The sequence below is a fragment of the Pocillopora verrucosa genome, chromosome 14 (genome assembly GCF_036669915.1).
Source record: "Pocillopora verrucosa isolate sample1 chromosome 14, ASM3666991v2, whole genome shotgun sequence".
Classification (NCBI taxonomy): domain Eukaryota; kingdom Metazoa; phylum Cnidaria; class Anthozoa; order Scleractinia; family Pocilloporidae; genus Pocillopora; species Pocillopora verrucosa.
This window is the reverse complement of record NC_089325.1, coordinates 13184851-13211479: the sequence shown is the minus strand read 5'-3', so window position 1 is coordinate 13211479 and position 26629 is coordinate 13184851. Positions and strand designations below refer to the sequence as shown.

The 26629-nt window shown below is 38.8% G+C and overlaps 2 protein-coding genes across 2 annotated transcripts; both read left to right on the top strand.

Moving 5' to 3' along the window:
- Positions 1–215: 215 nt before the first annotated feature.
- Positions 216–9330, top strand: LOC136278348 (exoskeleton protein RP43-like). Its single transcript, XM_066161921.1, has 6 exons — positions 216–317; positions 2567–2617; positions 3536–3916; positions 4793–5227; positions 5941–6336; positions 7335–9330. The coding sequence occupies exons 1-6, from the start codon at positions 281–283 to the stop codon at positions 7769–7771; spliced, it is 1737 nt and encodes a 578-aa protein (XP_066018018.1). The 5' UTR covers positions 216–280; the 3' UTR covers positions 7772–9330.
- A 1159-nt stretch (positions 9331–10489) lies between these two features.
- Positions 10490–26433, top strand: LOC131768486 (cubilin). The gene is made up of 11 exons (XM_066161743.1): positions 10490–10575; positions 11850–11900; positions 14500–14895; positions 15763–16140; positions 17027–17398; positions 18378–18773; positions 19577–19972; positions 20636–20902; positions 22935–22982; positions 24186–24584; positions 25396–26433. Exons 1-11 carry the CDS (start codon positions 10530–10532, stop codon positions 25740–25742), a joined length of 3096 nt encoding a protein of 1031 aa, XP_066017840.1. The 5' UTR covers positions 10490–10529; the 3' UTR covers positions 25743–26433.
- Positions 26434–26629: the final 196 nt, after the last annotated feature.

Sequence of the window (26629 nt, the reverse complement as noted above, 5' to 3'; positions counted from 1 at the left end):
GGAGCAGAGAATGTAGCCAATCCTCTGTCAAGCTTTAATGAAAATCGTATACGACAATCAATGAATCGGTAGGAGCACCTGCGAAGTTAAAGGAACGGAATGTTAAATGTGATGTTTTTGACTGAAGCGCTCACTATCTTCAATGATATGTAGATTTAGCCAAGCTTATAATTATGCATTGCGGGCCAATTCTTTCGTTCCCAGTTCCTTTAGAATCCTTACATATGATCGGTGTGAACAGGGCAGGTGAGGTGCTGATTCTCTCGAAATAATCAAATTTATGGGTATGGAAGCCGTCACGGCCAGCCACTTTTTGGGTAAGTTTTCTATCTTGTCTCTTAGCATGTTACAAAGTACTTCATTCGTCTGTTATGTGTTCAGTGCATGTGTTAATACTTCGTGACTCCGGGTATGCTTTTCAGCACCACGCTGAATTCGGTTGACAGCTGATAGTTTGTGTTAGCATGGGTACAACAGTCTTCCGTGCAGTGGTTGAAAACTAACCTACCATTGGAAACCGAAGTGAAATTTATTTTAAAATATTACTGTGAAATCCAACACAGGGTGTTAGTAGACTGCAAATTGGCTGTCAATTGTGAATTTTCGTTACCTGCCGATCAGTTGCAAGCATATACAATTATATTAAAAAAAAAAAAAAACGTATCAATTTTGTAACAGGTTTCGTAAAGGTGAAATCTGGCGTTGGATTGAAACACTGAAAGATATTTGATAGTTGGCCATTCGATACTGTCAGATGTGCAACATGCAGAAGCTCCTTATTAAATTGTTTCAAACGATCAGATCAGAGCAGACCATTTAAAGCCTGAGGCTATAATTGTAGCAGGGAAGCAGGGGCGGAGAAGCCAAGCCTTAAATTATTTTCCTGAGAAATAATCTTTTCTCGCAAAAAGAGATTCTACAACCAGTGTTTCATAGCTTATTCACTGACTGTTATTTAAAATTATTTGCATTTTGTTTTCTATCAATGACTCTTTGATAAATTTATTTATTGATTTTCATCTAATACAGTCCTCAGGTGAATTAATTGCTTTTAATTACCATCATCTAACCCTTTAGACCCTAAGATCTGCATTTTTTAATTCTCTGCACTTTTCTTTATACATTTCCTACGGCAAATACAAGAAGAACTCTGGAAGAAATAATAAGAACGTTAATTTCAAGTGTACCATGATATCCTCAATTCTTACAAGCCTATAATTGATTTTTGATTCTGGAGTGAATACCTAATAACTGGTAAGAAATTAAGGGGCGTAAATTTCTAAAGAAACTGTGGTGCTGTTTCGGTGGGAGAGAATAATAGGATAATTAAGTATTATCAATTGACTTGATTTGGTAAATTGGCCACTGTAAGAGTTTAGAAGCCAAAAGTTTTTAAACTCAGCTTTTAAACTCTTTATAGTGGCCAATTTATGTTATCAATTGGCTCAATTGATAATAATAACTACTCTGGTGAAAAATTAGGTGCTCATGGTCACCCTCAAGGGTTAAAGGGTTAGGTCAAGGCACTGGCTTCCAACATCCTCTTCTGCATCAGGGTCAGTTAACCCTTTAACTCCCATGAGTGACCAAGACTGAATTTCTCCTTACAATATCAATACAATATCAAGCAGACAAGTGATAAGAATAAAGAAAAATATAAATTAAGGGAATATAAGTTGATCCAATACCAAATTCTCAAAACTAACATCACAAGAACTATATGGCAGACAGTAAGGAGAATTACTAATGAGATCTTGAGAGTTAAAGGGTTAAAGTACTGTGAACATAATTATTAGAACTAAAAGGAGTTTCAGAGCTGCTATCATGATGGTTACATAGCAATTATGATATTTTTTTCCGAATCATGGATTGGAACATATTAAAACCTCTCTCTTAACAAATGATTTAAAAAAGAAATGTTGTCCTATACAAATAAATTAAAAATTAGGCTTTTAGTATTCCAGCCTATATAACAAAACTTTAGGATCACAGCACCGTTAAAGTCTTGCTGGGAGCATTTTAGTTTAATTCCTAGAGCATTTAATTTGCGTGGAGCATTTTGATGTTGTTCTACTAGCTTGCAAATAATTATTAGTCCCTCATAATCAGCACTTTGGCACTACATTGCTTGTGGAATATGTAATAACAGCCTTGAACAACAAGCGCCAGTACAAGGTTTACAATGGGTTGAGATGAATTGCCTGAACCCTGGAAAACCTCTTTTCAACTTGTGCCTAATCTTCCTGCAAAAGGAGAAACCCAAGTCACACAGCAGTAATGATGAGGGCTTGCTCTCTTAGGCTATAATCCTACTCACATATTTTTGTGTTTGTTAACTAAATGATAGCAGTGTGTTGGATAAATTTACCAGTGTTGATTTACTTTAATCACTGGTTAACAGTCAACACTTTTGATTGAAATACAAGTGGGTGTGGATGCCTGCATGGATGTTTTTTTGGAGTGAAACTGCAGTTAATGTTACATTATACATCAGACAATAAACAAATGAATATATTTTTTTTCTAACTAATTAACCATTGTTTTTTGAATAATTTCTGTTCTACAGCTCTAGTGTTGATTTTCTTATCCATGCATGGTGTATTTACTCAGGATTCTGGTGAGTTTATCTTCTGTATGTGGAACATTTTTAATAAAATTAACCATTTTTCCATCCAATCATCCCCTGATCCCCTCTCTAATTGTAATGAGGTGAAACTGTTCCAAATATCTGATCAGTAACTTTCCCTGGTAGTGCATGATGTTGTTATGCACTTTTTTGTAAGTTCAAAGAATTTGATGTTTAATACCAGACATACACATTTTGGCTGAAAAGGTTGTCTCCTTTTATCTCTCTTTGTTGGATAATGAACCATTATCATACCCATTATATATTTTTGCTGATATAGAATTGATTCAAAGGCCTCAGTAATGACTCATTATGTCCCAGCTAAAATTGGTAAATATCCAGGTGTATCCCCTCTATATATCCATCAATTTTTATACTGCAATGAGATATTTTGGAGCATATTTTTGTACCAGGTGAAGGCTACTTTTCATGCCGCTATTTGTCAGGAAGCAGTTTTATTTTTATAAATCACTTCAGTGAATTAAAGGGTACTTAGGTTGAATTATTTGTCTACTGGCCAATTGTAATAGTATGAGTATTTAGTATGTTAAATACTCACACAGTGGGTAGCTTTGAAGGCACACTTTGATTGGCTAATCATACTCAAAATAACCTTTGCTGTTCACTTTGGTACAACATGTGTGGGATTTGGGCCTGAAAACATTGTAATTCAGTTGTTACTGAAAGAAATGAGTAAAAATCATCTTTTTGTGTTATACTAACTTACTATTTTAGTGTATAATAATACAACAGTTCACCTCAGTGTTGGTGGCAAACGGCCACCACTTAATTTGGTGAATTTTTGTTTATAATATTACCCTAGGCTTGCATAGTATATTTTTTGAAACTGATTTACATGACAATTTTGTTTTGTTTTGTTTTGTTTTTTTGTTTTTTTAATCATGATAGCCTGTGATGGATGGTATGGTACTGGAGTTACAGTTTCAGAATCTGTGAAAGCAATTATAACAAGTCCCAACTTTCCTCTTGACTATGACAATGATAAGAAATGCATCTGGCGAGTAAGTACTTCAGATGCTGGCCTTATTATAAAAGCAACCTTCAATGAATTTGATCTACAATATAACACTGGATCAGGAGACTGCCCATTTGATAGTCTGACATTTTCGGATGGTGACTCATCTGGTGGTGATGTTATTGGAAAATACTGTGATACCATTTACCCTGAGGTTATTTATTCAACTGAAAATGGAATGTACATTGAGTTCCAGAGTGATAGCTTTAATACATACAAGGGATTCGAGGTCACTGTTTCTGCAGTAAAAGCAGGTACCCACAAAAGTAACTAAGTACCTTTTAATGATTAATTAACACCTTAAGATCAGTATCCATATTCTCTTGATAGTCTTCTCCTTATATTTCTTTTGGTGCTGACAAGGAGAACTTGTTAAACAAACAAAGATTCTTAGTTTGACAATCATCAGATTTCCTTCATCTCTTTGATCATGATGAATGATATAACAGTATTACTACTGAGAAAAATAGCATGGGTAAAGGCTTTGACTTAGAGTGTACTGGAATACTGTAACTGCATGGCAAATAGAAACAAGCACTTTGTGTTTCTTGTCTGATGTCTATTGCTGTCTGTGATGTATTTATCTGTCATCTCTTGCTGTGAAAGGACCCCAAATGAGGCCTTTGTGATAATAACCCTAGGGGGGTAGTATGGGTAAATGATGGGTGCTGCAGTCTGTATGATAAACAAATGTTTGACAGCAATAGTAACATATAGCACTCAGGTTTGCCTGACAGTTTTGGTTTGAAAATGGTAGGGAGGGGTCAGGCTCCCATCAAGCTCCATCAGTATGCATATTCTCCATACTGTTCTCTACAGGTTTCCTAAGTTGCTAACAAGGAGAACTTGTTTAACAATCAAGAGCTTCTTAGTTGGTAATCTTTCCTTTATTCTCGTGACCTAATAATGTGTGACTCCAGGGTGACCTTGTAGGAAGAAATAAGATGTGAGTCACTCTTAAGGTTTAAAGGATCAATAGCTGTCATTCATGACTTGAAAATGTTTCATGAGTGCTGCAATCACATGTTAATTTTTAATATTTATTAATTCATTGTCTTGCCTTCTTACTTTATTAAACCCATTTTATTATTTGTTTATTTATTTATTTATTTATTTTTCTCTTTAACCAGAGGAGGGGTTAGGATTGTGCAACCCATCCAAAGGTCAGATCAGGAAGCCTTATGGTTCATCTGGTACATTATATACACCACAATTTCCGATCCCATACCCAGATGACACCACCTGTATTTGGACAATCACTGCTCCAGTTGGGAAAAGAGTTAAATTGATGTTTGAGAAATTCAGTCTCCCCCAAACCCCTTATTTCCTTGAAGAGCCGCATGCTGATGGTGAATATTGTGGTTATGATGAATCCATGGGTGCAGATCTTGTGGAGATACGGGATGGTCCATGGCCTGACAGCGAACTACTTGGCATTTATTGTGGCTACAAGATGCCTTTTGATGTCTATTCCACTGGGCGCTACTTGTGGGTTAAATTTCGTTCCATTTCTGATGGCAAGACGAGTCGTGGTATCAAAGCTCCTTTTGAAGCTGTAGACCCCAGTAAGTTAGCTTTTGTCTTTTATGGCAGTTTTCAATTTACTTACCGAAGTGATCTGAGTGGACTGTCAATCATAACAAATGTTTGCGTCATCGTGCCAATGAGGACTAAACGAAAAAACAAGCAAACTACTAAAAGCGCGGTAACACGCGATTGGTTTTCGTTTGCAGGCTGTTTGGTTAGTAAGAAGATGGCTCGAGTTTTCTGGAGCAATTCATGACCTAAGTAGAGCAAACCCAAAGCAATATCGGATTTCTTTCGACACTCACTCAATCGAAAATTGTTCTATGATCATGATACCTAGCTCTGTTTGTTTTTTTGTTTGTTTGTCAGAAAAATGAAGTACATTTTTTAGGATCGTACAAATGAGGGACCTTTGAGAAATTTTCTTTTCTTAAAAATTGATACAGTTATGACATGCGCGTTTTTTTAAATATTTGTTGAATTCATTTTTACTTTATCCAATTAACAAACCTAGCATCTTCTGGCTTTACTCTAGCATCATTGAAGTTTATCTGTGTATCTTAGAAAGCTTTGTTTTAAATCAGTTTATAGGATAGATCGCGCAAAAGATTTACAATAGCTGTCCCATGTAGGAAATACTGAATTTTCATTTCATAGCGAAGCTCGCAGCGCGGGAAACACACGCAGCGAAGCCCCATACTTACAAAAAGTGGTAATACAGTTGATTTTGATTTTTTCTTCTCGCTCTTAGTTGTTAGCGAGGAGCAGTGCTTACCTGGAAACACCAAAAATGTAAATCTGAAACTGACTGGATTAGAAGGAACGCTGCAAAGTCCTCTGAAGTACTATCCACTCAATATGAATTGTGATTGGCTAATCACTGTGCCAGATGATAGCATTGTGAAACTCAGTTTTGAGAGATTCGACTTGGGCTTAGGTGGTTGCAATGGTGAGGATTTAAGGGATTATGTAGAGGTTCTGGATGGCAAAGATCTTGACAGCGAAAGCAAAGGAAAATTTTGTGATCGGACAATTCCACCTATTATTCGGTCGAGTGGTCGACATATGAGAGTGGTTTTTAGATCCGACGGATCTGGACCATTTTACACTGGATTTAAAGCTGCGTTCACAGCTGTCGAGAAAAAGAGTGAGTTTGGAATGCGAATTTTATTATTGGGTAGCATTGTAGTTTTCATTACTGCTGATCGATGTGGATCACATAGATTGGATTGCATTTTGTTTATTTTCATTATATATAATTAAAGGCCCAGATGTTTGCAGCGTGGATAATGCTATTTAATACTGGATAACACGCCATCCCCTAGATATATGATAACAAAACTTCTTGCGCTAACCTCCGGATGGAGATTTACTCAGTGGATAGCGTTATCCAAACTGCCAACAACTGTGGCCCGTTGTTCATTTTATTGTCGAAAATAATCTAGGATTTCTCTGGTTTGTCTCACTACGCTTTTGATTCGTCAAGAAACGTCACGTTATACTCTCAGCCAATCAAGTTAAAATCCTGACCAGATCACGTACGTTATCCTGCGCTTGGGGCTTGAAGTTCTCGAAGTTATGATTCATATCTTAGGGTAATTTTGGTTTCCTTGAGCTTGTGAGGATAGCATACCTTTCTATTTAAGATGAAATCAAAGGCACTAAGTCTTAAACTATGCTGCAAATTTGTAACAAAACCAAAATATCGAGAGCTCACTTTATTCAGTGGTTTAATTCAGCTGCACGTTGCTCCAAACCGATTTGAAAAAATGAATTTATATTTATAGTTGAGGGTATTTGCCACGCCGTAAGTGGTATAAATGTCTGCAAAAATTGTCAATTGTGGGTTTGACTAACTTGAAAATTTCACTTCATGTTAGTTTTACCTCTTGACTCACCCGGTTCCTTGCTTCAAGGAATATGTTTAGTAGTGGTGTATAATTTATCTCGATCACTATTTTGTGATAGAGTGTATGTCTCATCTAAAGTTTATAGCTCACAAGATAATTTGGTTCTATCAACTGAGTTGATAATGCATACCGGCCACTATAGATAGTTTTTAAAGCTGCCGTTTCGAGCGGTAGCCCTTTCGCAGAGCGAATGACGAGCTCAAAGGCTAATTGATGTTTTCTTCTCTATTTGCAGATAACACTGTACAGTTGCATTTGACCATCGCGGTCGTCGTTCTCAGTGTGATTCTTCTCATGGTGGTTGCCTGCTTACTCGTGCAACGTTTAAAGCGAAAAAAAAAGCCTCGCAATGAAGCCGCCAGAGGTACAGTTCATATGTCAACAGTCGCAAGGTCAGATTCTGCAACTGAACTCGCGGGAGTGACCGACCACTCTCCTCCCTCTACCCCTCGCGTTCCTGTTGCCCCATCAGCAAACTCTCCCAGACCCCGACCAGTTGGTTATACTCCGGTGCCGACAGCCCCAAATCTTCCACCCTCAGAAGGCCCAAATTTGGTAGATCTACCGCCAGCGTACCCTACAGAAGAACAGATTCCGCAGTATCCGCCCTCAGGGGAATCATATCCATGGCAACAGACTCAAGCGTCGGCAGCCCGCGAGAGTACATTTTGAACGCTTCCCTTTGTTGTTAGAAACGAACAACGCTTTTAGGATCGTTACTCAAACATATTTCAATTCCGAGCATACGATCGATTTCTGTGTAGTCAAATTCTTCATGGTATTGTTAGAAACCAAGAAAAAGTTTCTCAAGCGTACGAAACGTCCGTGAGTAAGAAACGATTACATACCAAACGAACAACACTGCATTTTGTTGTTGGAAACGAACAACGTTTCCCTTTGTTGTTAGGAACGAACAACGCTTTAAGAATCTTCATGGTGTCGTCGGAAACAAAGAGCGCTTTAGTGATAAAAATTTCTCAGCGTTATTGCTTATTAGCAGTCTGAAATTCAGATCTTTTTTAATATTTGTTTCTTCGGGCGACTTGACTCTTTTTTTCGGGCGACATGACTGAAGTTTCGGGCAACATGATTCAGGTTTCGGGCGACTTTATTTTAAACCTCTGCAGTTATCACATTCTTCAGTGACTCTCTTAACTATAATTTAGCATTACATTAGTGAAACAAACTATTTACCCAAGCTGTACCTTGTAAGAAAGAGATAAAGGCTCTAAACCTCCCAAAATCCACTGAAAAAGCTGCAATGAACTCCAAAAACAGTTTCGTTCAATGGAATATAGGGGGGTAAGTTTCTAAAGAAATTTTGATGCTGCGTCGGTAAGGGTAGCACAAGATACTAGGATAATTTGGTGTTATAAGCTGAGTTGATAATGTAAACTGGCCATCGTAAAGAGTTTCAAAGTTGACGTTTCGAGCGTTAGCCCTTCGTCAGTGCAAATGAACGTTATGTGTTATACTCTCCCACCGACCCAGCACCACAGGTGTACCAGTGTGGTACAAGATAATTTGGTTTCATCAACTCAGTTGGTAATGTGAATTATCCTTTGTAAAGAGTTCCTAAAGCTGACGTTTTGAGCGTTAGCCCTTCGTCATTCGCTTTAGAAAACTCTTTACGGTGGCTCATCTAAATTATCAACTCAGTTATGCTCTGATTCAATTGGTCAACGATCGATTTGAACCATGGTTATTCATGGGTTTATTTGGGATCAACATAATGACCAGCTCTCAGTTGGCTTGTTAGCGCTGCACCGGTATCGCAGAGGTCATGGGTTCAAATTCTGTACAGGCCTTAATTTTTTTCAGGCCTTATTTTCACTACTGCTTAAGTAGTGTTCGTGACTGCGAAGATCGCTTCCATATTCGTTTCTTTAACCGCAATTCACATATATGATTTTCTTATATTCACAGTCAGTGCAAGAGTTTTTATTTTTTCGGGGCTGTAAGTTCTCGACGTGGGGGTGGGGGAAGGGGGGGATAGCTCATGAGAGACAGTGGCCTATTAGAGCCTTTATCACATACTCGAACAGGACAAAAAATACACCTTACAAAGACAATTTGGCAACGTTTTACACCGTCTGGGAACAGTAATGCACTGTTTGCACTGTTCAGTAGGTATGATAATTTGTAAAGTGGTTGATGGTTGTTATTAATTGTCTTTGGAGAATGGAGGATTTTGTTGTGTCACAATAAAAATTTACCTGATTCCCCCATAAGGCTTTTTCATATTCTTATACACTCTCCTCATTGGCTGTTAATTGACAGTCAATTTTCCATAGTCTCCCTTTGAATTTTTTAGGTGATAACTGAGCCTCTCGCCATTCCTCCTGAAAACCATGTGATCCCCCCCCCCCAAAAAAAAAAAAAATTCCGACTACACCCCCTTCCTCCAACGATAAAATAAAAATTACTGGTCCCCCAAAACACAGAGGTGCATAGGAGTGAATCGTTATCATGGGTGGCTTTCTATTCGTCATTTGACGAGGCAAAATTACGTGCAATATAGTGACTGTATATTATTTAAGTTAGTGATTCGTGATTGAAATAAGTGTTTTCAAGAGCCATTACGTGGTGTTTTTTGTGAATTTCTGAATTTTGTTTTGTTTTGTTTTAAGGCAGGTTCTCACGCACTTCTTACAACTTCAATATCATACTTGATTGTCTAATGACGTATATTTTTCACTCTGATCGCCATAGACTGAACTCTGACAACGTAAATATACATTTACCTGATTAGACGCAGACTGCAAGTCAAAATACTGAGATGTCGAAAATCTTGTTAAAGAATGAGCAGAGTTAAAACAATCCCTCCTCTATCTCAGTTATATCTATATCGTTCTCTGAACAAAAAAAAAACAAAACAGTATTTCGGAGGGAGGAGTATCTCCACAGGGCACACTCGTTCAACCAAGCTATGAAAAACGAGAAAATCAGAGAAGTTTACCTTTGAAACTCCATGGGTTCTTCAAATATTACGGAAGTGGTTAGTGGTTCCTCAGCATGAAGGGATTAAGAAAAACGGGATATATATTTTTACTTACGCTTAACTTCCTTTTGAAACAAAAAACTAACTTCTGAGAGTTTATGGACTTAGTAACTTAACTCTTAACTGTTTACACCCAAACATCAGTATGCATATTCTCCGTACTGTTCGATAAACGTTTTCTTCGGTTCTGACAAGGACAATTTGTTTTAGAAATCAAAGATTCCCAAGTTGGGGGTCATTTCCTTTATTCCCATGGCCTAAATGAATGATCCAGTAGTATTACTGTGAGTAGACATTAGATGCCGTCTAAGAGTTTTGATGCTGAAATGTTATTGTTTTGTATGTATTGCGTACCTTTATTTGAGTGTCTTGTGTCCAGTCCACTCGCATGTTCGAAAACAAACACACTGCTATCGTGAAAAGAATAGAATGAAATTCATTGCAGTAGAAATTACCAAAGCCTGGATGATGCTAGGTAAGTTTGTCTATTCCTTATGGTCGGCAGTGGTGTATACCACCACCTCTGGTCAGTAATGGAGTTAAACATCTTTCGTAACGACGAAGTGTCGATCAGCTGAACCAGCTTGCAAATCAGGTTATAAATCTGGCTGCAAGGTGCCTTGAAACTCTGACTTGATCATTTCACAATAAATCCTCTCCATTTTCCCCTTTTTTATACGTAAAATTAATATTAAAATTACCTCCAAGTCAATGATAGTGTCTTTTCATGCTTGATTGAAAAAAAAAAGAATTTGCCGCAGGTTCAGGAAGGTAGGTTACGGAAAATCGAAAGAAAATGATCCGTTCAGATTTATAACTTTCTTCTTTCAATATCAGGCGGTATGGAGACATCAAGGTGTTGATTGACCAAGTTCATAACCCTTTCACTCCCAGGATCTCATTAGAAATCCACACTACTGTCTGCCATGCGACTCTTTTGGTGTTCCTTAGGAGAATTGGGAATTGGATCGACTTATAATCCCCTAATTGAAAGTTTGGTCTATTCCCCTTACTTGTCCCCTTGATTTTGTATCAATCTTGTAAGGAGAAATTCTGTCTTGGTCACTCATGGGAGTTAAAGGGTTAATGTGGTTTTCCTTCATGGAAATCAGTCCTAAACACCTTGATTAATCTGTACATTGATACTTTTAGCTAAGTGTCAGATTTGATTGGTGACATCTTTGTTTTGGGCTGAATCTTGTCTCACAACTTAACATGTATGCATTTATGGCTTTTCTCAGGCCTGGATATCCTTATAAAACAATCCAGTTTGTATCATGAAATGGAATAGTGACAGGATAATTTAATCCAAAAATTTGTAACTCAACACAACCTTGATTTGTGAATGTGACAAAATTTCACTTTTGTCAAGTGTATACAAGGGCTCAATTGACAGATTTTTGGAATTTTGGTAGTGATACATTCAAACGACTCTCTGAGACTCTCTCCTTTCACATGCAAATTTTTGCCAGGCTGTGGGAGATGATATTTTCAATGATCAGTTTTCAGTGATGCTGTGATTAAAGGGGGCTGAGAAAATACCACTTTAATTATAACAAGGAAGAGTAATTCTTCTTTTTTAAAAGATGTGAATCAATAATTTCATATTGAATGAGAAGCCGTCAAATGTCTAAGCTAATACAACTCATGAAAATTACATGTGCTTGTTTCCTGTATATCTCAAAGTGAATTTTGAAATTGATTATGGTCCTTCTATTTTTCATGGAGAATTTTGAATTTTTTTTACAGGTTTGGTGCTATTTTCCTTGATGGCTAGAATCACATTTGCTCAGGAAATTGGTAAGTTTTAACTTTGTGTCCAGTGAAAGGAAGTAGAGAGAACTGAAGATGAAATAACCCAACCATAATGATGACATGATGCATAAATTTAACAGCAAGGGCAGTGCCAATGATTTTCCTAGGATTCATCCTTGTTTCTATAACATGAAATGGCTACCTGTAATTTAGTCCAGCTCAACCATTGTAAGTTATCATATTATCATGACCATAGCCTGGAATAAAAAGGTAAAGGCTGTACTGCTGGAGATTGTTGCAGTTTCCTTAGTGTGAAGGGATTAAGATGATCACTACTCTACCCTGGATGGGATGCCAGTCCATCACAAGTTATCCCTCCCAACAATTTGTCAGGCTTCTCTGATATTTCACCGCTACCTATTTGTACTCCTGGGAGGGGGACTGAGGCACTGTGAGAGTGATATGTTTGCTTAAGAACACAAGGCATTGTCCCACACAGTTCTCCAACCCAGACCTCTCGACCCAGAATGACATTAGCCATTACTGGCCTCACAAGTTTCGTCTCTCCACAAGTTTGGTGGTAATCCCTTAAAACTTCTGAGGGGAAGGAAGTGCTTTGTTGGTAAATTGTAGGGACCAAGAGCCCAACATAACATCCTTATAAGGTGGCAAACAGAGCCTCTTGATAGGGAATGAAAATTGGATTTAGCACCCAAAAAATACTACCACTGCATTTCCCACCTTAATTTTATGTAAACATTTTATATTACAGAGTAGAAAATGTAAACAAAGCAGTAATGTCTGTTATAACACAGTTTGAAAAATTGTGTAAACTATCCAAATTCAAAAGAATTAGAAAGATGGTAAGTTTTAACCCCTTTAATTCCCATGAGTGACCAAGACAGTATTTCTCCTTACAATATCAGTACAATATTGACCAGACAAGTGATGAGAATAAAGAAAAATATTAATTAGGGGATAATTAGTTGATCCAATACCAAATTCTTCAAACTAACATCACAAGAACTACATGGCAGACAGTAAGGAGAATTACTGATGAGATCTTGGGAGTTAAAGGGTTAAGCTCAGTCAATAAATAAAGAAAGGTGTTATTTGTCCCGCACCTGTGACAAGACATAAAAATATCATTCTTTTTCTTTATCCAAATTTATTTGCTTTCAAAATGAAGTTCTCCCACATGATCTTTACATTGACATCTATTTTCTCAGGCATGTTATAAGATGGTGAGATGCAACATGTTTGTGTGGTATGCAATGGAAGGTTTGCATAACCCTTTAACCCTTTAATTCCCATGGGTGGCAGAATCAAGCAGACAAGTAGAATAGAAGAAAACTCGTTTAGGGGACTACAAGTTGATCCAATACCAAATTCTCCAAATTGAAATCATGAGTATTTTATGGCAGACAGTAGGGAGAATTACTTATAAGATCTTGGGAATTAAAGGGTTGAGCCTTACGAGTGATTAGCACCTTTTCTCTTTTCTTTACGATATCATCCCAGAATCACACATGTAGGTTGTGAGAATAAAGGAAATGATCATGAACTAAAGAAGCTCTTGATTGTTAAACGAATTCTCCTTGTCAGCACCTTGGGAAATGTATAGAGTGTAGTATGGAAAGTTTGCATACTGATATACTAAGGAAGTACAAGTGAAAAATTAAATGTTTTGGGTCTCACCTCAAGAGAGGGTTCATCCATAGTTTTCCTTATTTTGTGTAGCTCAGCAGGTGCAAGGCATCTTTTTTAACTACCTACAATCAGCATTAAAATCAGTTGACACATTGTGCATAAAGATTTCTATTTATGTGTAGAATAACTCTTCTGTTTCTACCACACCTAAAATCATTGATGAGACCCCTCCTCAATGGTGCCTGTATGTAGCTAAAAGTTCAAAGGGGGGGAGGGGGAGGAGGGGGAAAGAGAGTGAATGGCTTAACCCTTTAACTCCCAAGATCTGATTGTTAATTCTCCCTTGTAGCTGCTACACATTTCTTTCTAAATTAGTGATGACAACTTGGTGCTAGATCAAGACAGCAGCTTCTACCTGATAAATTTGAATATTCTCATTACCTGTTTGCTGAAGAATGTATGGATATTGTAGGGAGAAGTTTTATGTGAATCACTTCTGGGAGTTAAAGGGTTAATTTATAAAGGGCAAACAAGATAAAATTGAAGTATTAATTGATTGGAAAGGTCAATGTGTCATCATTTTTTGTCACCAATTTTAGATACCACAAATGGAGTAAATACTGCATTTCCTTTAAGAGGAGCCCAGTTGCCTATTTTAAATTTCGGCTTAAAGGAGAGTGCTAATTGGAAGGAGTGCACCTAATCTAGAATTGGAAGGAGGGCGCTTAATCTAGAAAGGAAGGGGACTTGAAACTATTAACCTTTACTGACTTATATAAAGAGGCAATAGAAACAGGTTTTCCTTGAACCCTTACTATTTAATAAAGTGAGGGAGGAGGAGGAGGGTTCATTTAAGAGGATTGTAATTGTTTGACATGATAGTCTTGGGGGAGGGCTCTTATTAGGCTGAAGGCCCATAATCAAGTGCTTATTCTAGCCTAGGAAATACAGTTTTGAAATTCTTTTCTTTAACATGTGTAAATTCTGTTTGCAGCCAACAGCTCTACAAAGGTTTGTTTTCCTGGTAACACCAATAATAACAACCTGAGATTGAATGGCCTAAGTGGAAGTTTTCGAAGTCCTGAGGGCCAGCTCCTGAATTCAAGTTGTGACTGGCTTATAACTGTTCCAGAAGGCAAAATTATAAAACTAGTATTTACTGGATTTCACCTTGAATCTGATCGTCATCCGTGGGGATGCCCAAGGGATTTTGTGGAGGTTTATGATGGGAATAGCAGTTCTAGTGTGAGGAGAGGCAGATTCTGTGGCTCTGTAACGCCAATGAATATTTACTCAACTGGCCGGTACATCGTGGTGCGACTCAGAACAGACAATGAAACGTCATGGCACCTTGGATTTACAGCCACGTTCACAGCTGAGGAAACTTACAGTATGCAAGAATATACTTTATTTCATACATACTCAGATTTTCATTGTGAAGCACTATCGTTCGCGTCTCTGATTGGACGAACAGTGTATTTTAACAGCAGTTCGCTTTCAATCTTTGAATTGAAATGTGAAAAAAATCTCGGTTTGTATGAAGTAAAAACTTCATACCATGGGAAGCGCTTGAACGATTTTTATTCGCTTATTGCGATGCATCAAAAAACTCACTTTTTCGCTGCGCTCAATCGTTGGTTTTTTTTTTTTTTTTTTTTTTGATGTATCGCAACTCGTGCATAAGAATCGTTCGTGCCCACTTTCGATGAGATAATCTCTTTCCGCGAAGGCAAGTTCGTTTATAGAGTGCTTTTGGATTTAAAGTGATAAAACCGAAACCAAAATAATCACAATAACCAATCAGAAGAAAGGAAAATACCTTTAAGAGCCAATGGGAAACAACCTACTTAAAGCGCGGGAAGGCGCGTGCGACCAAGTCGTGCTTGATTTTACTTTTGCATCTGATTGGTTGAGAGATTGGCGCGAGTTTTTTAGACCAATCATAACCCTAAGGGAAGTAAAGCGAAAATAGAGTAATCCTGTTTTACTTTCAAATCCAATAGAAAGTTGCTCTTATCAGTTTAGCTCTTGCTAGCTTAGTCACTCTAAGGTTCAAAAAGTTAATGAATTGCCTAATTTAAGAGAGTTATACGTACGCTAATAAGACAACCGAGGTTAAACACTAATTTTAAAGCGCAGTGTAGCCAATTTTTTTTAAATAGATTTTTATAAATGAATTTGTAATAACTTTCATCGTGCCTTGTAAATTTTGATCTTTAATTCTGAAGTGATCTGTCTTCTTTTTTTACGTTTTCAGTTTGTCCGTATCATGCCAAGGTACTCTATGTCTCCGAATCTTCCGTCAGAACACTCACGAGTCCAAATTACCCTTCGCCGTACGACAGCAATGAAGATTGTAAGTGGATACTTGAAGCACCTAGTGAACTCATAGTTAAGGTAACATTTCAGGCCTTCGAACTGGCAGGAGACATGTACTTTTACAGTTCCTGCCGGGATAAACTTATATTTTACGATGGAAATGACACCACTTCGAACATCCTTGGAACCGCGTACTGTGGCGCGACTCCGCCTGATTTAATTTATTCTACTGGACGACACATATTTGTCGAGTTCAGCACAGATCGTTACACAAATCGCAAGGGGTTTAAGTTAAGTTTTTCAGCTGTTAATAAAGGTAAGTAATAGCAGTAGATGGCGTCCAATCTTTCGGGCACTTGCATTGTGGAACCGTTAGAGAAGTTTCTTTGGAAGATCCGTTTAAAGAAAACGCAAGTTACCTTATCGTGAAAAAGTTATGTCTGCAGGCTTATTCGACAAGACCGAAATACCTTTTATTTCAATGCGAAATTCCCATCTTAATTTAATTTGAAATTGAGGAATATCGTTGGATATTCCCAGATTTAGTCGGGGTCTAGTTGGCCACATGACGCGTTTAGACCAATCACACGCGAGGGAAATTATTGGGTGGGGTTATGAGATGTGATGTTTCAGTTCACAGGTTCCTATGTTTACTTCTTCGCTAGGCGATGATCAATTCCAACTTGTAGCCATAGTCAAAGTGCAGCTATTTCTAACATCAGGAAGCATACCCTCTAGGGGTTCAACCCCTACTAAAAGCGCGGAAGGGAGGGCTTGGACGGTTTGTAAGGTGTGGTTGCGTCCAAATTCGAAATCGCTTAGTTTGTAAGAATTGCATAGAACTGTGATTGTAAGATAGCAAGTCGATGACAATGTGCATACACACTGTAAATTTTACTGTATGCAGGGTACTCAATGCAAATCTTTTTTGCAAATAGTAGGGAATTTCCCAAATGTCACTTCTATTTTCTTTGTTCACTGACTCCGTTAAGGCTCCTGTTAACACCAAGATAATACAAGCGACATGTTGGAACTTCTAGGATAAACCACTCGAAAGTACCAGTGTTGCACTGTGTATGCGTATTCCCACTGAATTGATATCTTTCAGTCACAATTTGGTGCAATTTTTACTTTGGCTAAAAGTTGAGAGGAGATAGTTTTAACATCGCTTCAAAGAGTTTCGCTGTTTCTTGTATTTGCAGAGGAATCAGCTTCAATTTGTCGCTCATCAAGTGATAAAGTCATTCACCTCAGGGGGTTCAATGGTACCTTCTTTACCCCTAATTATCCAGCTTTTTACGCAACAAACTGGACATGCATTTGGCTTATTTCTGTTCCAGCTGGCAAACGAGTGAAGCTTACCTTTGAATATTTTAGCTTAAAATCTGATGATGCCTTCCAGATACGCGATGGTAAATCACCTCGAAGCCCTGAGCTACGACGTTTTGACGTAAATTATCGTTATGATGTTTATTCCACTGGAAGTTACATGTGGGTGAAGTTTCATTCTGGTTTTGACAGTTGGTTTTATAAACGGAGAGGTTTCAAAGCACGGTTCGAGGCTTTAGATCCTCGTGAGTATCTATTCATTTACAATACTTTGCTTTTCTTTGGACTCAGCTTCAGAGGCGTATGTAATTATTCCGGAGTAACTCACTGTAAATGCACCTCACCATTTCGGGAGACGCAGTTAATACGGTGGACTCCCACTCGAGTGGTCTGACTTCCAGACCTGGCAGTGTCAATGAGTTGTGTTCATGGGCAAGACGCTGTACTCTTACAGTACCCCTATCCACCCATGTGGAGTGTAAATGGGTATCAGCGAATTGTCAGGGAGGCCTTATAAAATGCAAGGGGAGGGGGTGCCGGGGTAGGGGTAACCTTGCGATGGACTAGCATCCCATCCAGGGGGTAGTAGTGATACTCCTAGTCATTTCATGCTATGGTAACTAGGATAAGCTAAGGCTGGGTGGGCCACTTCCTACGGATACAACTTCTACTTTACCTTTCTACCTCACTATTTTAGCGGTTATTGGAACATAAACCTGATTTCGCGAAACCAGTAAGAGCTGTTGTGCTGTTATGTGAGTAGATCATGCTCATTAAACTCAACGAAAGCCTTTTTTTTTCTTTTTGCGAGACTCTGAGGCGTTGGAAAACGTGTGTGACCAAGTCGCCTTTGGTTTTAATTTTTTATTAGATTTGTTGAGAAAGTGGTGCAAGATTTCTGGACCTATCACATGACTAGGCAAAGCAAAACCAAACAAATCCCGGATTACTTCGAAAGACTTAAAAATTTCTCGAAGAATGTGTTCACAATTTGAGAAAACACTCATTTTTGTATAGGTATTTTTAGGGAAAAGATAACACCTCGAGCGTTATTCTCACAACGCGGAAGCAATTTTAAAAATGTCACCTTAAGGTGACGCACTTGAAGCGGTGGATGACGTATAACTATAACTCAGTTCCTTTTTTTATTATTTTCATTTTCATCTTCATTTTAATTTATTCACAAATTTATTTATTCATTTATTCATTTTTCCTTTTACATAGCTGGAAATCCCGAGGAATTTTGTTATCCTGGAAACGTTTACAACAACAATTTAAAATTAAGTGGTTTTTATGGAACCCTTCAAAGCCCGGCAGAACGTTATTATCCACATTTAAGTTGTACATGGCTTATCGTTGTGCCTGAAGGAAACATAATCGAGTTAAGCTTTCAGATGTTTCGTATACCGAAGGGTCCCTCCTCAAAATGTACACCAGATTATGTGGAAGCTCTTGACGGGAAGGACAGCTCTAGCGATAGTAAAGGAAGATTGTGTGGGTACGATATACCAGAACGAATTCGCTCGACTGGTCGATACATGATGGTTCGTTTCAGATCGGGTGAAATCATGACGATAACCGGTGGATTTAGTGCTGCATTCAGAGCTCGGGATGAACCAGGTGAGTCGGAAATTAGCAGGGTGGGGGATGAGTCGGAGATTAGCAACGGGGAGAGGGATGAGTAGGAGATTAACAGGGTTAGGGAAAGAGTCAGAGATTAGCAGGGTTAGGGAAAGAGTCGGAGATTAGCAGGGTTGGGGAATGAGTCGGAGATAAGCAGGGTTAGGGGGATGAATCGGAGATAAGCAGTGTTGGGGGGGGGTGAGTCGGGATTAGCAGGGTTGGGGGGAATTAGTCGCGGATAAGCAGGGTTGGGGGGATGAGTCGGAGACAAGCAGTGTTGGGGGGGTGAGTCGGAGATTAGCAGGGTTGGGGGAAGAGTCGGAGATAAGCAGGGCTGGGGGATAAGTTGGAGATTAGCAAGGGCATGAGGGATAAGTCAGCGATAAGCAAGGGGGAGAGGGATGAATCGTGGATTAGCAGGGTTGGTGGATGATTCGGAGATTAGCTGGGCTGGGGGAGTAGAGTCGGATTTTAGCAAGGAATAGAGGGATGAGTTAGAGATAAGCAGGGTTAGGGGGATGAGTTGGAGATTAGCAGGCACACGCATTTTTATAATTTATTTTATTTTAAATTTTGCTTTCTAAGAGGGTGGCTCTTGAAACAGAGACGGCAGAAGATTGTTTCAATAATAAGGCCATTTATACCATGAAGACCCTTTTTTTTTTCGCTCTCTTTTTTTCCTCTTTGTTCGTTTTGATTTGTATTTCCCGAGTAGCCGCTTTTTGTGAACCCCTGTCCTTTTGGTGTCCACATTTTCCAGATTTCACTCAAACATATTTTCTTTCTTATACTAAATCTAGTTGAACCTGTTGCATCTTCTCGTTCCAAAGAAGTTTGTTTGCTGGGGAATCCCGATAATGGAAACCTGAAGTTAACTGGCACAGAGGGGACATTACAAACTCCTCTGAAGTATTACCCCACGGATTTGGTCTGTGTTTGGCTCATCACCGTACCGGAGGGAAAGAGAGTAGAACTCAGCTTTGAAAAATTTGATATGAGTCCAATTGGGTGCTCTGATTTTGTGCAGATCTTTGATGGAGAGACTAACAAGAGCCGCACTTTAGAAGAATACTGTGGAGATTCTGTCATACGCGAAGTTCAGTCAACTGGTCGGCATATGTTGGTCAGATTCAACTCCGACTCTGAGCCTGATGTATTACGTACTGGATTCAAGGCTTCTTTTAAAGCTATAAGTAGTAAGTTGTAATTTGCGAGGTACATGCAGCTATTTTCGGCAGGCGTTTTTCAGAATCTAAAGTCAAAATGAGATGACTTAAAAGTGTTGTCCTTGCGCTTTTAGGAGCGTTACAAGCGTGAGCTAATGAAAGGGGTTTTTTCTTTTTTTGGAGGGGGGGGGGGGACTTTTTATCTTTTTGCTCACTTATGCCCCATAACTTCGCATATACCCGGCCGGGACTTTTCGGGGATATGGCATAAATAGTGGGTACTGAACCCCTCGCACATCTCTCGCCAACTCGCATTGCTCAAGGCTTCGTACTTTCTCGCGAGCGAAGAAACGCCAGTGCCCAAGAAACGTTCGTACCGAAGAAATGCTCTTGCTGAAGTAACGCTCCTGCCGAAGAAACACTCCTGCCGAAGAAGCGTTCGTGTCGAAGAAACGCTCGAGCCGAAGAAACGCCCGTGCCTAAGAAACGCCCGTGCCGAAGAAACGCCCGTGCCGAAGAAACGCTCGTACCGATGCATTAATGACGATAGCCTGCTTGCAAGCTACAATGACACTTGCTGGAAAATGAGAGGATTCACCAACTTATAGTTTGGCAGTTTGTTCCTTTGTGATCTACAAATGACTAATTAACCTCCCCAAGATGAAATTTTGATTTCTTTTGTTTTCTTTTCAGAGCCCAAATCATTGGCCATCGTTGTCGCAGTTTTATCTTCTTTGATGGTCATAGTAATTGCAGTGGTTTGCTTTATGGTGTATAAGAGGACACGAAGTAACAAACGACGTGGAGCTGGGGTAGAAAGAATTCCAATGGCACCAGCATCGACCACGTCTCGTACATCCCGTCCTACTCAGTCTGGAGCCAATGAGTCATCCCCAAGAGTGGATTATGCTCCGGTCTCGACGAATCCTGAACAGTCAGCTCACTTGTTATCAAATCACTGAGGCAGCATTAACACCGCCAGTCCTTTTGCGAGGGGCAAGTTTGGTAATCAGAGACCATTATAAAAGCCAAACAAAGGCAACAACAACAAAGGCAGAAGTTGCAATTACCCGATAGAAGGCCTTTTATTATAAATTAAGGACAGTGCTGGATGAAATCCTCCCCCATCCCGTGCGTCCTTTCATTTAGCCTCTTATAAACTATGTTCCCGGCTGCGCGCTGCCAGGGAGTTGTTTGTGGTCATCCAAGGTGACCTCGGTCCACGAATTCGTCTAACACTAAACATTTGTTTGGAAAATTACACAACCTGAACTATCAAAAAATAAATAAATTTTTTTTTTCTCAAACTGAAAATATGGCAACCACTAAAGTATATGAATGAGCAATTAAAAGAAATTACGCCGGAAATCACCTCTGCTCTTCTTTTTTTCTTTTAACCCTTAAACTTCTAAGATCTGATTGTTCATTTCCCCTCTAGCTGTTAAACATTTCCTTATAAATAAGCTACGAGAATTTGGTGTTAGATCAAGATAAAAACTTCTACCTGATAAGTTTAATTATTCTCTCTACCTGATCTCTATTCACGTTATGGATTTTATGGGGAGAAGTTACATGTTAATCACTTCTAGGAGTGAAAGGATTTTAAGAGCACTTATTAAGATTCAGGCCTTTTGTGACCCTTGAATAGCGTGACTGTGATTAACTAGTGCCCAAATCTTTCTCTCCCATCGTGCCAATCAATAATGAAAGCAAAAATTGCTTAGAAAACAACTTGGGTATAATCATTTTGTGTATCTTGGTCGCTACGTTCTGAAACTTCAGCGAAATGGTCGATGAAGAATGTGACCCACCGCATCCTTAAAAGACGTTAGCAGGTGACGTGAATTTTGGTAACACTTTACGAGAGTCTTTGACATGTTTAACTCTTTCATCGCACAACATAAATTATGGAGTCGTTAACATCAATGGGTGAGTTTCTATGAATCAAACTTGATATCTACTAATAGATATCAGTCTTTATATCGGTGACGCGGATTATAATCTACGATTTTTTTCTTCCATGCGAAGTATCTGAAGAAGTAAATAACGCCGTTAAAAATTTCAAAGGCTTGAAATCGTGATTGACATGACTGGCATTAGAATTAAGCCTACTGAGTTATTAACATTTTTCCCAAGAACGGAATGTTTACTAGTTAACTGAACTTGATTATAGCTTGCGATTAAGGTTTCCAATGCATTTGAGATGCATGGAAATTATTCCAGGTAGTGATGGAACGAAATATCTCAGCTAAAAGCGAAACTTATTTCCTCGGGCGGATATTATCAGTTGCAATTTTTTTTCCAGTATTTTTCGTGATCGTGTAGAAGTTAATTTAACCGAATGATAACGCAAATAATTTATCTAATTCACCAGAGATGTTTTGAACAATTGTAGTGAAAGCTACAATGTAAAGAAATGATCACACTGAATTTATTATGATATTATTTGATTTTCGGTTGAGTAACAACATAGCTTCCAACGAGCCCTTCCATGTCAGTAAATATATCTTTCATTAGCTTTACATTTCAGGTTAGATCCAATGATAATTGAAGACTAACTCTCAACAAGAAAATGTGCATGTTTAAGTAGTTGTTTTTAATCTGCCTCCTGGCCCGACCTGTTCATATCACGTACAATTAATTAAAACTCGAGGCTCTCCTCGAGAAAAATCTTGTAGGTCTTGTCACGAGTGGATGAAAGGAAACTATTTGTAGCCAAGGAGGTTCTTTCGGTAATTAGCTTTGATTTGACTGAAACTAATATTTAATATCTATGGCATGAGAGTTGATTCGTGCTTTTTGCACATCACAGGCGACGAACGTGATCCTTCCTTACTAATTAACATACTAGCTATGAACAAAGGAAACATTAAGATTTGAACCACAACACAAACTAGTGATGCATGCTACAGATAGTGATTGATAACGACGTAGTTTAAAAAAACTCTGATCTCTTCTTTCATTTTTATGCTATTCTCATCCACTTATTCAGGTCTGATTTTTGCGGCCTGGATTGGATTTTCAAGTGCTGAAAATTACGGTAAGTTAACATCACTTTTAATCTTATAATTTGGAATGGAAGCTTCCAGTTTTTGATAACAAAAGCGCCGAGTGTATAACCATTGAATGTCGGCGCGAAACATTAATTGCTCTGTTGATGTTGATAACTATTTTTGGTCATATTTACATAATTTGTTTTTCTTCCGAGCTACAATTCGGTTGGGAAACATTTTTGCATTTTTGTCAGGGCTGTGCGTTGATTCCAAGAAATGTTTTTGCGTTGTTCAGATAGAACAAAGGAAACCGTTTGTTTCTTATAACAATTAATCAAACGAAGCGATAAAGTGTCGGTCTCGTGCCCCATTCTCACCACAAAAACATGTTTAGTTAAACCACCTCTAACTGAATGAAAGTCAGTGACAGAAACTGGAATAAACTGACTTTGATGAAAGGTTCAAGTTATCATTAACTCCGTGTTTAACATAATAAAGCTTTAAGTGCGTTTTAGCTTTGGTAGAAATGGAGCATTGACTATTCCTCACAGATGAGGTTGAGACCAGGGATAAACTATGATTCTCCAATTACTATAGATTTAGGCAAGTACAATTGCAAGGAAGCATGTTTCCTTGGAATGTCGAGCATTGCATGTATTGTGAAACTCCCTATACAACTTGAAATTCGGTGTATAATGGTTATGCAGCCAGCTTCTCAATTGTTATACAATAATCTGTACTGGATCGGAGATACAGGAAAAAAACATTGTGCAGATTGCTACTTAAAAGGGAGCTGATAAGAGTTGAGGACTTTATGGCTAACAACTACATGAAGACTCTTTTTGATTAAAGAAGTTCAACCAAATATTCTGGAACACCATAAACCTTGACTGTTGTTGATCTGGAGACGTCGACGCAGTTTAAGTGAAGGGAAATCAGTGGTGATTTAATGCGTAGTATGGTAGAATCCAACTGATCCTCTGTGGCCAGGGTAATCGTCAGTTTGTGTTTTTGGAAAGAAACTGAAAAGATTAGTTCCAGCCCTGAAGCGTTACAATTTTAATTTTTTTGAGCTTGCTTAATGGAATGAATGCATCGAGTTACAAATTAAAGAAAACTGATTCTATCTTTCTCAGCCTCCAGCGCCAGCTTTCCTTTGTGTGGATTTTCTTGTTACAAGTGAACACTTTATGGCGTATGAGGAAGTTAATGAAACTCGTATATCTTATTTTGCCTTTTATGTTTCTTAGCTGCTAGAAACAAAACGAAGTGTTTCCCAGGTAACATCAACAACAACAATCTACAGCTAGAGGGCTCGTCAGGAACGTTTGAGAGTCCCTTTTACCCATCGAAGTATCCCAAAAGTATTAATTGTACTTGGGTCATAACTGTGCCTTATGGAAAGCTGGTTAAACTTAGTTTCACTGCCTTCGACGTGGAATGGTCTTCGAGCTGTGATGAAGATTATGTTCAAATTTACGATGGCTGGTCTTCCGCCAGTGAAGTGAAAACGAAATTATGTGGAGCATCGCTTCCAAGCGACGTTTCTTCCACTAGCCGCTACTTGAGGGTTCAGTTTCGATCTGACGAAGATAATCATGGCAATTGCAGTGGTTTTAAAGCTCAGTTCGAACAGGTTCACAAAGCAAGTAAGTCCACACTTCACACAGCATGACTTTTTGTTGTAACGAACATTATAAATCAGCTCAATAAAGATAAAAATAACAACAATAATAATGACATCAACTTCTTCCTAAAGGATATGTATGTAACCTCCTTGTGTGGTATTGCTGTTTTCTTGTTGTATGGCTGCTGTTGTTGTTGTTGTTGTTGTTGTTGTCGTCGTCGTTATTTTTGCTTAGTTTGTAAACACCGCTGATTTCTGAAGTCCTTACCTTCTCGCTGGTTATTGAAGGTCTCTTCAAATTCACAGAAATAAGCTATGACAACTAGTCATATGTGTTAAGACCTCTACATCTTGGTAAGGGTGTGTGTGAATCCATGACACTTCAAAGTGCTTAGCAAACACATCGAGACCCACTAAAAGTACGTGCCTAGCTTTTAAATGTTACGCAGACAAACTGTTATGCTAGCTGTTGTAACGGAGGGGGCTGAGATTCCAATTTTAGGCTAGCTTGCAGATCAGGGGTCATTTCGGCTATCGAGTACTCAGTATTTTCTTGGTGAAAATTGCAGCTGCCTTTTTTCATAATTCTTACAGCAGCGGAAGGCTGGGTAGAGAAAGAAATTTGTACTAAGGGGGTGGGCGACGGTCTAAAAGCAGGAGAGGGGAGGGGGTGGGGCTACCAATCAAAGAGTATTTCACTCTAACTCTAAATTTAACATGACCGATTGAATAAACGATCTCGACCTTGTAACGTTAACGCGCCCTGATAGGACGCTTGCTCTGCAGGCAACTAAAAGGCTTGTTACTAATTTCATTTTGTTCTTTATCCTTAGATGTTCTAACCATCCTTTTCATTGGGGGAGTTTCGCTGTTTCTGTTACTGATATGTATGGCTTGCAGCATCATAAGACGTCGGAGAAGTTCAACCCCAAGGCGGCAATTTCTTCATGCTCTAAGATGTAGAATAAGACACAACTCGAGCCGCCAATTTATTCGTGCATCAAGGCCTCACCCAGCTGCAAACATAAACCTATACCTACCCTCCACAAGGGGCTATCGTACCCCATCTTATACGTTCCCGATGGAGCCTCCTCCTCCCTACACATATCCGACAGAGCCTCCGCCACCTTATCCGGGAGAGGATACTTATTTACCGCATCCACCCTTGGGACGCTCGTAGTCGTATCCTCAGGAAAGGCATGGACATTTGTCGCTATCCTCATGCAGGATGATATAACGATTTTTTGGAAGGAGGATACAGAAAACGTTCATCGTGATTCCGGATTCATTAAGACACCGAGAATCATTAGGGTGCTGGTCTTATAAAATCTGGTGGTCCCAGCTTCAAGCCGTCTTCTCTGCTTCTCACTGGATTTGTTTTCAGTTCCTCTGAGTTCAACTCCTTGACTGCTCTTTCTATGAAGCCTACTAGCCAGCTGGGGTTCCTAAAAACATTGTGTTTATCTCAAATTCTTTTTCTGTTTCCAGTTTGTTTAAATTACGTATTTCTCAATTTGTTAGGGTCTCGAGACTTGTGAAAGAATTGTACAGTTATTATTTATATTTTTTGTCATTTCTTGAGGGGTATGTTTGAATGTTTGTTCATTTACGCAGCTATTTAACTTGTGTCGCTGTTTTGCCATAAAGAGTGTAAATAGAACTTAAAATGTATATTTTGAGCTCATTTGCTCATTTCCTTTTGTAACGAACGAAGGGAAAACATCGTGGTCCCACACGAGGAATATTACTTCATACGTGCGGATTCTGAAGTCCAATGTTCTACGTTAAAAAAAATAACTTGATAATTGTTTCACGCCATTATATGTATATTCAAACATACTTTCCTAAATACAATTTATTTGTCCGACGCACTCATTACGCTCTTACATGTATTTAATTTTTGCCTTTAAAGCCTTTCGTACTAAAGGGCAGGAGACGTAAAGACCTGGTCTCTAATATCCAGGACCACGGACCGAAAAGTTCGGCGCGTTTTGATGCCTTCTTGGGCAAGACGCTAAACTCATAGTTAACTCTCATAATGCGTGTTTCCAGTTAGGATAAGAGTAT